Raw genomic sequence first — 13,758 nt, forward strand, 5'->3', positions numbered from 1 at the left:
CGGTCCCCGGTCCCTTGCGCTCTGAGGATGGAGACGACGCCGAGAGCTGTGCTCGGTGTTTGAGGCCGTGCTCTCATTCTCCGAGTAACTGGCCAAGGAGAGCGAGTTTCACAAAGTCGCAATCGGTGGGTTTACGACCCGGGGACTCGGAACAGGGGGAGACTTCCAGACAATAACCCCCGGGGATGGGGGGAGAGACAGTGGGGAACCCGGGGGGGAGGGGCAGGTTAGTGAGGTGGAGTCCGGGGTCGTGGGGGGGGTCAGTGAGGGGGAGCCTGGGGGTGCAGGGCAGGGCAGGGCAGGGCAGGGGAACCCCAGGAAAGGGGGGGGGGGGGGGGGAGGGGGGTGGGAGAAAGAGGGCGGGGGTGGGGGGGGGGGGCGGGGGGGGGGGGGGGTGTGCCGTGAGGGGGAGTCTCTTGAGGGGTGGGTGGGTGGGTGGGTGGTGTGCTCGGGGGTGGTGTGCTCTGTTGGGGAGGCTCTGAGGGGAGGGGTGTGCCCTGAGGGGTAGGCTCTGTGAGGGGCATGGGGGTGTGCCCTGAGGGATAGGCTCTGTGAGGGGCAGGGGGGTGTGCCCTGAGGGGTAGGCTCTGGTTGGGGGGATGTGTGTATGCACTGACGGGGTGGCTCTGAGGGTAGACCATGAGAGTGGGATGTGGGGAGTGTGTTCTGAGGGGGAAGATCTGCCCTGACTTGGGAGGATCTGGGTTGTGTGTGTGTGTGTGTGTATGTGGAGAGCGACACTGGTGGATGTAGAGGGGGTGGATCTGTCAAGAGGGTCATGCTGTTCTGACAGGGGTCGGGGTCGGTATTTTCTTCTGGGGGAATGTAGTTGACAGAGGTGGAAATGTTGTAGTAGAGATGGTGTGCTCTGGAGCAGGAAGATTTCCCTGGGGTTGGGGGTCTAGTTTGGTTGGGATGTCACTCTTTAATATAGTGGGCAGTTTGTAGTTTTTGAGTCTGGGCGCATTCAGTTGGAAGTGAAAGCTCCATCTGATATGTTTGATATCATACTTTAGCTGTCACTTCTTTGTGGCCTAAATGTCTGCAGATTTTGTACAAGTGATAAATGTTCAAAAGGGTTTATTTGCTTGTGTTGTGTTGATCATGCCTTACTTATTTTTCTTTCGATTGTCAGCTTTGTGTTAATTGTAATCTTTTGTTGTGTAAATCTCTCTAATAGACAAACTGATATCTTTAAAATAAAAAGACAGATGGTGAGTTTTTTTTTCAATAATGAATAATGCACTTTGTTTTAGGAGGTAAGAGCATAAGCATTTTTGAGGTGGTGAAATCTAGACATTTTTCGGTTAAACGTTGTGCACAAATGTTTCAATTGAGCAGGTAAATGTCAATGTTCGAAGGTGAATTTAAATAATATGTCCCTAGCTCCTGCAACAACTTTTAGAAGTCATATTGAAATCTAAACAATAACAAAAATGTATTATTTTGTGGTCATTTAAAACATTTTGGTAAAGTGCTTCTGTTGTTGGCTACCAGTTTTTTTTTTGCTAGTTGTAGTTGTGTGCTAATCATTCTGTTTGCATTTATTTTAAACTGGTATCTGTGTCTCAGTTTCCAGGCCTGATGATTCAACGTCATTTAAACCCAAGAGGAATGACTAGTTGAATTGACAGCAACTTCCTGCCACAGTCATGCAGGTTACTGGAGTACTTGGCAAACCACATTGGAATCTGTCATCCTGTTTGTGATTTTTTTTCAATGAACGTTGTGGAAGAAATGTTATCGCTCTTAAAGGATCTACACTTGTATGTCTAAATTATAAACTTGGAAAATTGAAGTTGTGTTTTATACCTGAACTCATCTGTCCAAAACCAAGTTATAATAATCATGGCTTCAGTTTGGAAACGGCTGCAACGTGTGGGAAAGCATGCATCCAAGTTCCAATTCGTGGCTTCGTACCAAGAATTAATGGTAGAGTGCACAAAGAAATGGTGAGTATAATAAATTTATTGTTGTATCAGATTGTAAGTGTTGTAATATTGGCCTGCAGCCATTGTCTTCCTGCAACTAACGATGTAATTTATTCTTTGCAAAGACCAACTCAGATTATGGGGAATTGGGCAGGGTTGAGAAACCTCTGATGTTCGGAGAGAACTGGAGGACACACTTTTGTGGTTATTAAAATTGTAAATGGGTTCATGTCATTAATAGATTGGTAATGATCATCTTCCAGGTTTGGGAATGCTGTGGGATTGATTTTCATTTGCATCTGAGATTGTTAGATAAACCTTTTCTCGGCACGGTCAAGGGACTAATACATCAAAAAAAAGGAATTTTCAGCTGACAGGTTCTCATTTATTATATTAGCAACACCAATATCATTTGCAACTAATATATTTTGCACCTTGGTACTCCTTGTGCCATTATCTTGGTACAAAAAGATATTGAATCACAGATTCATACAACATGGAAACAGATTCTTCGGTCCAATTAGTCCATGCTGATCACTTTCCCGAACTAAACTAGTCCCATTAGCCTGCATTTGGCCCATATCTCTCCAAATCGTGCCTATTCGTGAACTTATCCAAATGTCTTTTAAATGTTGTAACTGTACCTGCGTCCATCACTTTCTCTGGTAGTTCATTCCACACATGAACCACTCTCTGTGTAAACAGAAAGTTGCCTCTCGTGTCCTTCTTAAAACTTTCACCTCTTGCCTTAAATATGCCCCCTAGTTTTGAACTCTTCCCTCCACCCTCCACCCTAGAGAAAAGACCCTTGCTATTCACCTTTATCTATGCCCCTCATGATTTATAAACCTCTATAATGTCACCCCTCAACTTCCTACATTCCAGTGGAAAAAGTCCCAGCCTATTTTTATAACTCAAACCCTCTCCTGGCAACATCCTGGTAAATCTTTTCTGAAACCTCTCCAATTTAATAATATTCTTCCTACAGCAGGGTGACCAGAACTGCACACAGTACTCCAGAAGAGGCCTCATCAACATCTTGTACAACCGCAACATGACATCCCAACTCTTAATAATCACCTGAGAAAGAGGATATGATCCATATCAAGACAAGTGATGCAGCAATAACACAGACTTATCAAGACACAGATGGACTTGCTACAGTTAATAGTTAAGATAGAGATCATGACATCTTTTAAAAGTGGACAAATGTTTGAAGTCAAGGGAGATCAAGTATTATGGAGAGAGAATCTGAGTGGAATTAGTTTTCCTTTGCTGTAGCAAAGAACTTAAAAATATCTGTGGCTCTTTAACACTTAGAGACAGTGTCATGTGGATGTTGTATTCTCTCCATCTCATTAATGTACTACACATTCTTTTTGAAGGTCATTCTGCTCTTTGTAGAACAGTCAATGGTCTCTTCAGAGGCTAGACATCTTATCTAGGTACTGGTAATTGAAAAAAAGAAGATAGTTCAGCGTGTATGTTACTGTTTATTGGTCAGCATGTTTCACAAAGTAGTAAAGAGCACACTTAAATGGACACAGCATTGATTTCAAGTCAGGAAGTTCTAATCAGATCAGTTTGGCAGCTGATGGGAGAACTGGAATTCAAAGTATTCTGGTACTCTTCTCTGTAGCTGGGGAGCATGTTTAGCATAGGGAATATTTTTGACCAGCTCTTTCAGGTGTGTGGCAGGTCTGGACCTGGATTTGTGTGCGGGTGTGTATTGGAGCTAGAAGTTTGTATAAGAATTGATTGATAAACTGTTGCTAGTAAAAGAGGTGACTGCAGTTGACTGTACAGACATGTATGAGTTATGGGTAGATTCCTGCTCCGCTGGATAGATAATCATTGTTTCACTGTACCACCATATTATTGTAAGGGCTTATTAAAACATTTTCTGGATTCTGATAAGTTTAATAAATGTTCCAGAATTCTGAAATAATGATATTTAATTGAGTAAGATGCACACCTGTCTTGTATGTTAATTAGTTAAATTTTCTGGCACACAGCCGTCTAGAGCATTTGTTATATCTATTCCTAAATTGAGTTTCAGAATTAAGCTGATTGAAAATAAATAGATTATAATCCTTGAAGACAAAGTATTTGGTTTATATCAAAATTGGTTGAGAAAATTGGCATTGAGAAAGATTGCAAATATAATTGTTGGTAACCTATACATTTAATTGTGCTTGTTTATTTATTTGTATGTTTTAAGAATTAATAAAAGTTCAATTATTCAAAATAAAGCTTAATGGTTTCCCAGATGCTTTCCACAATAATGTCACCATGTCTAGCAATATGTCTGCCATTGATAAAGGTCACTGCTGCTAGTGATACTTTAAGGTCGATATTGACCTGACACACAGATGGGAAAGCACAGAACGAATTGAACCACTCTTTAATTGGACAGAATGGTTATGTGCATTCTTTTTGTTCTAATAGGCCCATGGGAGCAATAACTTATTTTGTATCTGTATCCCTACAGTCTGAAATATAAAGTAGGACAGTTGTGTGTAGTGATGTGGAGTTATTGTAAGCTTTATAAATTACATTCAAATCATTTACTAGTCACCCGAATCTCAGGTGTTTGAAAGCCATGATTTTAGATTTCTAACCTTGTTAATATCTTTTGAAAAACTTCTTCTGGTGTTTTTAAAAATTGTACTCTAGTTGGAAAATTGTGATATCCAGATCTATTTGTGTTGGAGGAATTGTTTCACGTTATGGTGCTCTTAAAGTTAGGCCTGTTGATTGGAAGAGAAAGGTTTACTGATGAGTGCAATAACACTGATCTTCAGAGAAGAGTAAACCACTTAGATTGCAAGGCACTTACACGATCAGGGAACACTTGTGATACATTGGTAAAGTAAATAAAGGTGAATGTATAATTATCATCTGATTCCAGAAATTTGAGCTTTGAAACTTTTTAATGAAATGATTTTGCCACTATCTGCCAATTCAATTAATACGAATGTGTAATGATGGCCACTGAAGATTTGATACAATTATTACAAGTTAATCAAGGTGTTCTACAGTTGATTGCCAATGAAATAAATGGGAGTGAAGAAGCCATATGACTAAAGAAGGACGCTTTCAATAAAGCAGTTTAGAGTAATAGTCAGTCAGTTCTACATTGTACGGCTAGTGACCCCTGCAGTTTGATGCCCTGAAACAAGCCATGCAAGTTTTTCTGAATGCATGTGACATTCACTGACTATCATATTTGAATGTCAAAATACAATTGAATTGCTCTGTAATAGCGCAGGATAGTACTACAGGATCAATACAGTGTGGAGCTGGAGGAACACAGCAGGTCAGACAGCATCAGAGGATCAGGAAAGCCAACGTTTCAGGTCAGGTCTCTTCTTCAGGATGATGGAGATCCCGGCCCAAAACGTTGACTTTCCTGCTCCTCTGATACTGCCTGACCTGCTGTATTCCTCTAACTCTACACTGTGTTGACGCTGAATCCAGCATCTGCAGTCCTTTCTTTTTCCTAGTACTACAGGGTGATCTTTCTATAGATGGATAGTGGAAGCTATGTAAAGAGGGAGCCTTTTGCTTTGCAATTACTCCATTCTTTTAAGATTTGAGATCTATCTGTGATGAAAATGATTGTAGCTCATAGTGAGGTTTATGGCAGTGTGACACGGTGGTTCAGTGGTTAGCACTGCTGCCCCACAGTGTCAGGGACCCAGGCCCGATTCCAGCCTCGGGCGACTGTGTACATTCTCCCCTTGTTTGGCTGGGTTTCCTCCAGGTGATCTGGTTTCCTTCTGCAGTCCGAGTTAGGCGGATTGGCCATGCTGAATTGCCCGTTGTGTTCAGAGATGTGCAGGTTAGGTGGATTAGCGACAGTAAATGCAGGATTACAGGGATGGGATGGGTTTGGGTGGGATTCTGTTTGGAGGGGTGGTGTGGACTTAATGGGCTGAATGGCCTGTCTATACACTGCAGAGACTCTGTTGTACTGCCTTTTACTGCTACAGTCTTTGGTTCCCTCTTCCTCTTCATCATTTATATGCTAATTCTTAATTGCATCATTTGCAAGTACTAGGTTAGCTTCTAGTTGTACTGAAACCCAGTTATACTTTACTGCTTTCACCATTGACTTGCATCTGCCTAATGACTACCTATTCTATGAATGTCTTTAACTGTTTTACGATCTTCCTTAATGTTCACTACACTTTACAATGTCCATTTACAATGTGCATCTGCATCCTGTATCTCCAATTCCAAGTCATTTGATGTGTATCAAAGATATCAGTTGTCCTAGTACACCACCACTGTACACCTCATGGCAGTTTGAAAAACAGCCATTACTATAACTCTGTTTTCTATCCCTCCACGAAAACTGCACCACACTGCTCCTTTTATCTCACGGACTGCGATTTTTGCTAATAAGCCTAATATGGGGTCCTGAATAATCACTTAGGAAAAAAGTGGAGTGCTGTAGGACTGGAAGATAGCTGTTGCAGTTCTGATATTTAAGAATGGGGACAGAATGTGTCAAGGACATTACAGACTAGTCACTTTATCATTGGTAAGGGAAAATAATAGTAGCCTGACAAAACAGAAGAATATCTAGAGACAACAAATATAACGAATAGTCAGCATGGATTTTAGATGGGAAAATCTTTTGACTGTATTAAATTTTAGGAAATAAGAAAGCGTAGACAACAAGAATGCAGCAGGTGCAGTTTATCCTTTGCTAAAATGCTCCATGATAGACTAATAAATAAGTTCGGAAAATGTGGACTTGGGGGACAAGTAACTGAATGGATTTCTGGCTAACTTTATGATAGAGAGTAGGAGTCAAAGGGAGTTATTCAGAGCACAAGGTGGTGGGAAGTATCATTGCTGGGACCACTGTTTACAATTTACAATAATGATTTAGATTTGGAATTGAAAACAATTTCTAAATTCATGATGACACCCAAATTTAGGGAGGGGCAGGGTGTAGCCTGTGCTGAGAAGAGCTTCAACAAATTGAGAGGTTGTTAAGTTTACAAATGGACAAATTAAGTTCTAAGCAGATAAATGAGCTGGTACACTTTCTTTTGTAGGTTGAATAAGGAGGTTACTTATCACTTGCAAGTTTTGAATCTTGAGTAGAAGACAAAAGGATTTTGAGTAAATATACACAGGTCACTAAAAGATGCAGGATGGGTGAGAAAGGCCTTAAAGGAATAAAAGAGGTCCAAGCTTTATTTCTAGAGATCGAGTTGAAAAGTGGGAAATTTACATAAAACCTTAAACTTTGTTTGGACTATACTTCGAGTACTGCACGTAGTTCTGGTCACCATATTATAAACTGATGTTGGGCCACTTGAGGGGGTGTAGGGTGAAGATTAACAAGGATGATACTAGAATTGATTGATTTGGATACAGATATTAGGAAAGATTGACAGGCTTGTTCTCCATTCTTGAGGGAGTGTGTCTGGTGGTGGCATCTTGCTGGAGGTGGCAGAAATGGCATCTGACGATCAGACGCCATTTCCGCCACCTCCAGACACACATTCCCTTCCCTTCCCTTCCCCTCCCCTCCCTTGTCCGCCTTCTGCAGGGACCGTTACGTCTGGAACACCTTGGTCCACGCTTCCTTCACCCCCAGCACCTCCCCACAACCCTACGGCACCGTCCCCTGTAACCGGCGAAGGTGCAACACCTGCCCGTTTACCTCCTCCCTCCCCAGTATCCAAGAGCCCAAACATACCTTACAGGTGAAGCAACACTTCACCTGCACTTCCCAGAATCTAGTCTACTGCATTCGCTGCTCACAATGTGGTCTCCTCTACATTGGGGAAACGAAGCATAGACTTGGCGACCGCTTTGCAGAACATCTATGTTCTGCTCGCAAAAAAGACCCTGAACTACCTGTTACAACAAGGTGCAGGGCTGGATGAACACAGCAGGCCAAGCAGCATCATAGGAGCAGAGAGGCTGACGTTTCGGGCCTAGACCCTTCAGCAGAAAAGGGGGAGGGGAAGGGGGCTCTGAAATAAATAGGGAGAGAGTGGGAGGCGGATAGAAGAGGGATAGAGGAGAGGAAACAAACAGGTCGAAGAGGCGGGGATGGAGCCAGGAAAGGTGAGTGTAGGTAGGGAGTTAGGAAGGGGATAGGTCAGTCCAGGGAGGACGGACAGGTCAAGGGGGCGGGATGAGGTTGGTCGGTAGGAGATGGAGGTGTGGCTTGAGGTGGGAGGAGGGGATAGGTGGGAGGAAGAACAGGTTAGGGAGGCGGGGACGAGCTGGACTAGTTTTGGGATGCGGTAGGGGGAGGGGAGATTTTGAAGCTTGTGAAATCCACATTGATGCCATTGGGCTGCAGGGTTCCCAAGCGGAATATGAGTTGCTGTTCCTGCAACCTTCGGGTGGCATTGTTGTGGCACTGCAGGAGGCCCAGGATGGACATGTCGTCTGAGGAATGGGAGGGGGAGTTGAAATGGTTTCTGAGGAATGGGAGGGGGAGTTGAAATGGTTACTACCTGTTGCCTGCCACTTCAACGCACCACCCTGCTCCCTGGCCAACATCTCTGTCTCTGGCTTGCTGCAGTGTTCCAGTGAAGCCCAGCGCAAGCTGGAGGAACAACATTTCATTTTCTGCTTGGGGACCCTACAGCCCTCCGGACTCAATATTGAGTTCAATAATTTTAGGGCCTAAACTCTCCCATGTCCCAGCCCCCCACCCCACATACCAGGCCTTTTTAACACATAGCCTGCCATTACACAACCCCTGTTGTTAGTCTCTAACAGTCCCCATTACCAACTATTCACCCTCCCACCCTGATCATTAGCAACTCCTTTGTCCAACTGTCCTTCTCTCTCTTTGGGCTCTATCCTATCGCTTACTCCCTACCCCACCCACCTCCCTATTTTCTGCATATAAACTGACGTTTCCCAGTCACCATCAGTTCTGAGGAAGGGTCACGGACCCGAAACGTTAACTCTGTTTTCTCCTTCACAGATGCTGCCAGACCTGCTGAGCTTTTCCAGCAACTTTGTTTTTGTTCCATTCTCTTCAATGTCTCCTTGTAGAACTGACCCAGTATGCCAGAAATCAGTCTGGTGAACCTCCTTTGCTCTCCCTCTATCCTAAATAATAGATTCTAGTATTTTCCCTTGTAATGACATCTGTAGGTCCTTGCTTTCTCTCTTCCACCTTTCTTAAACAGTGGGATTATATTTGGAACCTTTCAGTCTGCAGACAGCATTGCAGAATCGCTGTAGCCAAATCTTCCAGATCCTGGGGCTTTGTCAACTTTCAATCCCGTTAATTTTTCCTATGGGCTTGTGGTTTTGAGTTCAAGTTTGTAGTCTGAAGGGTCATTGTTGAGTCATGGGTTCAATTTAATAGTTAACCAGGAATTATGGAAGATTTTGAATCCTCTAACATTTCTTGGGTTAAGCTTAAGATTTATCAACTTTTAAGTAATTTGGAACAGTCTGGATTCTCAGACTGAGGCCTTTTGGAGGGTTTCTGATGAAGAGTAATTGCCTATCAGAATTCTCAATTTCCTGGATAGTCCCCCTGGAGTCAGCTGCACTGAGAATTCCATATGGTCTTGTTGTCTACACTGTTACAATGACTGGCTGTCGGAATATTTCGGCCAACATCTTTTCCCATTATATGAATATTTTCCTTGTTGAAATCTTATTTTTCAATTCTATTGCTCACCTCTCCATCATTTTGAGTATATTATTCAATTCCAATCAGAAGCATTTCACTGTCACTTATCTTAGAGTGATCTGTCTGATATTTCTGTTCTGTCCTAGACTACTAAATGTCTGACTAACCAGTTATCAAATGTTATCAGGGTGGGCAGGAATGTGGAGCTGAGGCCACAATCAGTTTAGCCTCAATTGTATTGACTGGTGAAGCATGCATTGAAACAAAGATGATGATGATGATGATTTCAGCTGTTCTGAACAAGAGTCAAAATGTTTCCTCTGCTGTCAATGGCCTAGTGGTATTATCACTAGACTATGAATTCAGAAACTCAACTAATTTTCTCGGGGCCTGGGTTTAAATCCTTCCATGGATGATGGTGGAATTTGAATTCAGTAAAGAATTTGGAATTAAGGGGCTAAAGATGATCATAAAACCATTGTTGATAGTTGGAAAAACCCATATGATTCACTATGTCCTTCAGGGAAGGAAATCTGTCACCCTTACCTGGCCTGGCTTACATGTAACTCCAGACCCACAGCACTTCATGTGGTTGAATCTTAACTGTGCTTTGGGCAATTAGGGCTGGGCAATAAATGCTGCCTTAGCCAGAGATGCCCATATCCCGTGAGTGAATAAAAAAACTTACTGAGTTTCTTCACCACTTTCTATTTCTACTGCATCTGCAATATTTTTCTTTTATTTTGAGCATTCTTAATAGTTTAACCAAACATTCCAACTCAGTCTTCAAAAATGATCTTGAATTTCCCTTTACCAAAAATGATCTGGAGGATGGTATGGATGGTCTGATTCATAAGTTTGCAGATGACACTAAGATTGGTGGAGTAGCAGATAGTGATGGGGACTGTTGGAGAATGCAGCAGAATATAGATAGATTGGAGAGTTGGGCGGAGAAATGGCAGATGGAGTTCAATCTAGGCAAATGCGAGGTGATGCATTTTGGAAGATCCAATTCAAGAGCGAACTATACGATAAATGGAAAAGCCCTGGGGAAACTTGATGCACAGAGAGATCTGGGTGTTCAGGTCCATTGTATCCTGAAGGTGGCAATGCAGGTCGATAGAGTGGTCAAGAAGGCATACGGCATGCTTTGATTCATTGGACCGGGTATTGAGTACAAGAGTCAGCAGGTCATGTTACAGTTGTATAGGACTTTGGTTCGACCACATTTGGAATACTGCGTATAGTTCTGGTTGCCACATTACCAAAAGGATGTGGATGCTTTCGAGAGGGTGCAGAGGAGGTTCACCAGGATGTTGCCTGGTATGGAGGGTGCTAGCTATGAAGAGAGGTTGAGTAGATTAGGATTATTTACATTAGAAAGACGGAGGTTGAGGGGGGACCTGATTGAGGTCTACAAAATCATGAGAGGTATAGACAGAGTGGAGAGCAAGAAGCTTTTTCCCAGAGTGGGGGACTCAATTACTAGGGGTCACGATTTCAAGGTGAGAGTGGAAAAGTTTAGAGGAGATATGCGTGGAAAGTTCTTTACGCAGAGGGTGGTGGGTGCCTGGAACACGTAGCCAGCAGAGGTGATAGAGGCGGGCACGATAGCGTCATTTAAGATGTATCTAGACTGATACATGAATGGGCAGGGAGCAGAGGGATACAGATCCTTGGAAAATAGGCGACAGGTTTAGATAGAGGATCTGGATCGGCGCAGGCTTGGAGGGCCGAAGGGCCTGTTCATGTGCTGTAATTTTCTTTGTTCTTTGTTCTACTTCAACTTGCCCACCCGTTCCAACCTTTCATTTTTGACCTCTGACACTTCTCCATCCAAAGAAAATTTCAGGAATAGTTCACCTTTCACCTTGGCAGCTCTTTGTCCTAACCAGTTTCAAATTATCCCTGTTCTCCTCTCTGTCCTGCTTATTTCTTCTGCTAGCTAATTTCCCTTTGGCGTGAAGCTGTTTAAACTTCTACTTGGATTATTTTTGTGTCTTTTTCATTTCCCAGGTTGGATGGGATTCTTCATCCCTACTTATTCATCAGATGCTGTTTCAAAAATTTTGGTGTAAATCAGATTTTTTTCTACTCTTTTCAAATTTTGGGAAAATCTGTGTGCAAACTGTCATGCCATCTTTGATAGTCAGGTTGCATAGCTTTTCGTTTCTACCTTCTTCATTCTGCCACCCTTGTCTTGATTTTTATTGCAAAAGCATCTGTTTCTGGTTTCCAGTCCTGATGAGCCAACATGCAAAATATAACCATTCCCTTCTTTTTTAAGGTGCCGAATGAATGAATAATTTGCTATTCCTCTGTCCATCCAATTAGGATCTCCAAATTCCTTAACAGCTTTGACAAAGTCAGCAGGAGTTGAATAGATGACTGATTTCATCATAAAACCATTTATAGCCCTTAACAATGATATTTTTCTGTTGTTGGTATGAGAATTAGGTGCTTCTAACTCTTCCACTGTCCAATTTAATTTGCAATAACAGTGGAACAAACCGAAAACTCTTAAAAGCCAGAAAATGACCAATTTTTAAAATTGAAATATACAATCGTTATTCCAGATAAAGTCATTGTTAAAAAATTATTTTCAGCCTGTTTTACATTTTTGGTCTTTGTGCCTTTTATTAATTTGTAACACATGTGACATGCAATACTTGTTTAAATTTTTAAAATTCCAAACCTAATTTTCTTCCAAATGCCCTATTACATTTGAGGCAAACTCTACTTGAGCCGCAGAATGAGAAGAATTTTGTGTAAAATTGGAGATTACGTTGTAAATGTTTTGGAAAATTTCCCACACAATTAAGTATATGTAGTGGGATATTTGTTGAAATGTGAAACAATACTTTATGCTGTCTAGACAGTGAATGTTTAGGCTTGAGGGAAACTGCTGCTGGAGCTAATATCTCTTGGAGGCGTCTAAGATGCATGCACACACCTGAATATACAAATTAGGAGCAGGAGGCGGCCATTTGGCCCTCGAGTGTGCTCCATCTTTTGATTAAGATCATGGCTAATCTGATCATGGCCACAATTTTTTTTTCTCTCTGTCTTCTGATCCTCCTAATCTCTCACTTCCCCCTCCTTCCCTCCCCCTCTCTGTCTTTGTGTCTCTGTACCCCCCATCCCTCCTGTGAAGCACTTTGGGATTTTTTTACCCTGTACTAAAGGCTGCTTTAGAAATAAAATTGTTGTTTATGTTGCTTTTTTGTAATATCACAGTGCCATTCAGTTGTCAATGAGAGCCATTGGATCTAACTGAGCTCATCCATATAAAACATCTTACATACCATTTGCCCTATCCCATCAAAGCTTAAACAAGTCAAGCCTGCATTCATGTACGTTCTCTTTCATCAATTTGAAATTGTGAGCTCACGCCCTGTTTTAATGTGAGCAGTAGACTGGATTGACTTGTTCATATGATTTAGTGGCTTATGAAGCCTCTGTAAAATTCCCTTGATAATTCTTAAAGGCCAAAGATTCCAAGTATTTTCAGTCTCCATGTCTCCAAGCCTGACTCATAACGTGGAAATTAAACCTAGATGCATTATTCTGGGTATGATTTTCAGTGCATTCTGTAATTTCAGAATATCTCCTGATTAGGGCTGCCTTAAATATATACTGTTCATTTTTTCATGGGATGTGGTTATCAATGCAAAGGCCAGCGTTTGTTGGCCATCCTTAATTGTCCATGAACTAAGCAGCCTGCTCCCTCATTGCTGTGGGTCTGGAATCACATATATACCAGATCAGGTAAGGGCGACAGAGTTCTGTCCCTAAATGGGATGAATTAACCAGATCGGATTTTACGACAATTAATAATGTTAGTGGTCATCACGCCCTGTGACTGGCTTTAAATATTTTTCTTCTATCCTGAAGTGCTGTTACAAACAACTGAATGGCTTTCCCACCACCAAATTACCCTGACTTTTTTTTTGTTTTATACTATTAACTGCCATCAGTAAATCATCCACTTAGCCAATTAGACACTTACTGTACATGGAAAGCCCACTACGGGCAATGCAAGCCATCAAAAGTGAGGGAGGGTGGAAAGAGTGGGAAGGTGCTAAATCAAATAAAGTTGGAGGGGAAATAAAGCACTGTATCCACCGAGATAGTAGGAACTGCAGATGCTGGGGAATCCGAGCAACAAGGTGCAGGGCTGGATGAACACAC

General features: G+C 42.2%; 1 protein-coding gene across 1 annotated transcript in view; it reads left to right on the forward strand.

Annotated features, from left to right (window-relative positions):
• Window positions 1–13,758, forward strand: part of LOC109913474 (EH domain-binding protein 1-like) — a 140,895-nt gene continuing 127,137 nt past the window's right edge. Inside the window, exons 1-2 of the mRNA XM_048601169.1 lie at window positions 1–125; window positions 1,573–1,952. Coding sequence (XP_048457126.1) covers window positions 1,849–1,952 — 104 coding nt within the window. The 5' untranslated portion in view covers window positions 1–125; window positions 1,573–1,848. The remainder of the gene's footprint in view (window positions 126–1,572; window positions 1,953–13,758) is intronic.

This window comes from Rhincodon typus, chromosome 9 (assembly GCF_021869965.1).
Source record: "Rhincodon typus isolate 14 chromosome 9, sRhiTyp1.1, whole genome shotgun sequence".
NCBI lineage: Eukaryota > Metazoa > Chordata > Chondrichthyes > Orectolobiformes > Rhincodontidae > Rhincodon > Rhincodon typus.